General features: G+C 37.4%; 1 protein-coding gene across 1 annotated transcript; it reads right to left on the bottom strand.

The window, feature by feature from the left end:
* Positions 1 to 415: 415 nt before the first annotated feature.
* Positions 416 to 1,211, bottom strand: LOC126795803 (AP2/ERF and B3 domain-containing transcription factor At1g51120-like). The gene is given in 2 exon segments (XM_050522556.1): positions 416 to 1,093; positions 1,095 to 1,211. Coding segments are annotated over 2 exon segments (795 nt in total).
* Between the last annotated feature and the right edge of the window lie 1,551 nt (positions 1,212 to 2,762).

Raw genomic sequence — 2,762 nt, 5'->3', positions numbered from 1 at the left:
GCTCAAACAAACAAAAGGTCGCTGGAATCATTTGAAGGGTTAACTAATGATCAGTCCAATAAGTCTAACCTAGCTAGCTCAAAACTGGAAGAAGCATCATCAATCTTAACCCACAGGCTACAACCAAAACCCTATGAGCTTAATTCTTTTATTGTTACGGGAAGGGTTTCCTAGCAGGGTTTCTTCTTCACAAGGTCTGTCATTGTTACCATTAACTTGTGGGATATCATCAATAACTTCTGCAATTTGCGTATCCGTGTCATCATTCTCCTCTCCGAAGGGGGTGAGCGTAAGGGCGAGGGAAACAGATCGACGTCTATTTTCAACAACGACATCTGCAATTTGTTTATTCAAGTCATCATCCTCATCTCCAAGTTTCTTGGCATGCACGTGGGTAAAGGGCAGGGGATATAGATCACCTGCCACATTCAACAATGATACCAGAATTTTCAGCCGGATCGATTTTAATCAAGTAGGACAGCTTGACCTCTTCATCTCTTTCCCTAATATTAGTGCGGCACTCATAGAACCTGATAGTGTCATTAGCTTTCAATTTTCTCTGCTTTGCAAACCGACTCCAACCCTTGCTGAACACAAAGCTTTGTCTGCTCTTCCAATAACAGTACCTGAAATGCCATCGCCTCATATCTTCATCATAAAATGAGAGCTTCACAGCAGGCGCCGGATTGACATCCAACCCTTCCTGCATGGATTCATCAATACGAGGGAAGTATTTAGTTGCATAAATTTTAGGTATGACGAGTCTGTTCAGCTTACCAACATCGCTTGGCGTCAGTTCTTTCTGAAAGAGTTGTTGGAGATCGGGCATTCCTGCTCGTTGCATATATAGGACAGCTGCCTGCCGAGCCTTGAGAAATCCCTCGAACCTAGCCTGGTAAGACCCGTCCTTGATCATGTTGAGAACGGCTTCTTGGCTATAGAGATTCTGAAAAAATGGCTCCTGATCAGTTTCGTTGGTCCACGCAAAGTTCCTTTGGCACTCTCCGTTGCGAAGCTTGATCGCAGCACTATCATAAGCCTTGGCTGCTTTTTCCTCGGAATCGAATGTTCCAAGGCAAACCCTACGGTTGGCATGCATAGATCTGAGCACCCCATTTCGGTGATTGTCCATTCTTTTGCGGCACAACTCCTTTAAATTTGCTCGTCTTCCGCCCTATAGTCGTGCCAGCGTTTGAGACCATCTTGTCCATGTTCATAGCCATGCATATATTCTACATGAGAAATCAGGAGTAATAAATATACCCGTAGAAAAAAAAAAATTAATGAAGTAAATCATTTTTATTAAATGATTAAAATGACTAAGAACCCAATAAAATTGCACACGCGGCCCAAAAATCAACAAAGTTAGTATGAATCCGAATAAAAATTCGCGTCAGCACATAAACAAATGATCGTAATCAAAACTACGTGATTACGACTTTAATTGAAAATTGAATGTCATTGACGATTGAAATGGTAATCGAACATTTGATTAAATTAATAAATTTCTTTACGGTTATAATTAAATCAATTATTTGAATATGTTTAATTTAGTTATTCTCATAACTAATTTTAAATTAATCAGAAAATACATATTAATTTAATTATACAACTAAAGAAATATTATTACTTTAGTATCATTAAAATATTCTATAAAATAGAATATTCTTGACACTATAAATACCCCTTCTAACATAAAGAGAGGGGGGATTTTTTTTACATTGGAGAGGAAGAGAGCAATATCACTCTCGAGAAATCCCGAAGTCTCTCAAGTCCATGAAGAATCATCAAGCTACTAAATCGCTCGTTCTTCATCAAATCTAAACTCTAAGTCCACGAAGAATCATCAAGATACCAAATCGCTCGTTCTTCATCAAATCCAAATCCAAACTCAAGTCCACGGAGAATCATCAAGCTACCAAATCGCTCGTTCTTCATCAAATCCAAATCCAAATCCAAACTCAAATTCTCAAGATCAAGTGCATGTCACTCTTGAACCAAATCACATATGGAGATAGAATCAGAGGAGTTCACAAAGATTGTAACCCCGCGCTTGATTATCAATAAATTATATTTTATTTATACACATGTCTGCACTCTTGTTTGTTTTCAGATTCTCGTTCTACAATACCACTCCATAAAGCTCAATCAAGGCATATGTCTATATATAAACAAGGCCAGAAATTACAAACAGCACTCCTCTGAAGTTCCTTGATCGAAAACAAGGCCAGATAGATCCGTTTAGTTATGTGTAAACTTCACAGATGTATATAATCAAGTACTTGATCATCAACTATAGAACACACACAACAAACCAAGACCACAAAAACAAACAACAGCAATTACATAAGAAATTGAATAAACTAAGAGTAATTAACTTAAAGAGACTGAAAACGGTTTACCTTATGACTTTGATTGACATATACAGATTATACAAAGAAGTGTGGAAATCAATATTCGAAAAGACCAGCAACAATAGAAAATATATTACTCTAGAGTAATCAACTTGATGGAGAATTTTGAAACAGTAATTCCACACCAATCTGATCGATCTGATGCAGATAAACCAATTCGTTGCCGGCTTGCTGCTCCCAAAAGCCAAACAAAGAACAAGTACTATGAAAATTGACCGAATGGTAAAGAAGGGAAATCAATGAAAATATGAAGCAAAATCTGGAAAGTAAATATATTAGCTGACCAGCATAAGGTATTTTTTATAGGGATGTAAACCCTCAATAAGGACGCTGAAAATATTGAAATCA

The sequence above is a fragment of the Argentina anserina genome, chromosome 5, assembly GCF_933775445.1.
Source record: "Argentina anserina chromosome 5, drPotAnse1.1, whole genome shotgun sequence".
In the NCBI taxonomy this organism is placed as follows: domain Eukaryota; kingdom Viridiplantae; phylum Streptophyta; class Magnoliopsida; order Rosales; family Rosaceae; genus Argentina; species Argentina anserina.
Note: the sequence above shows the minus strand (reverse complement) of the source record. Positions and strands in the feature narration are given on the sequence as shown.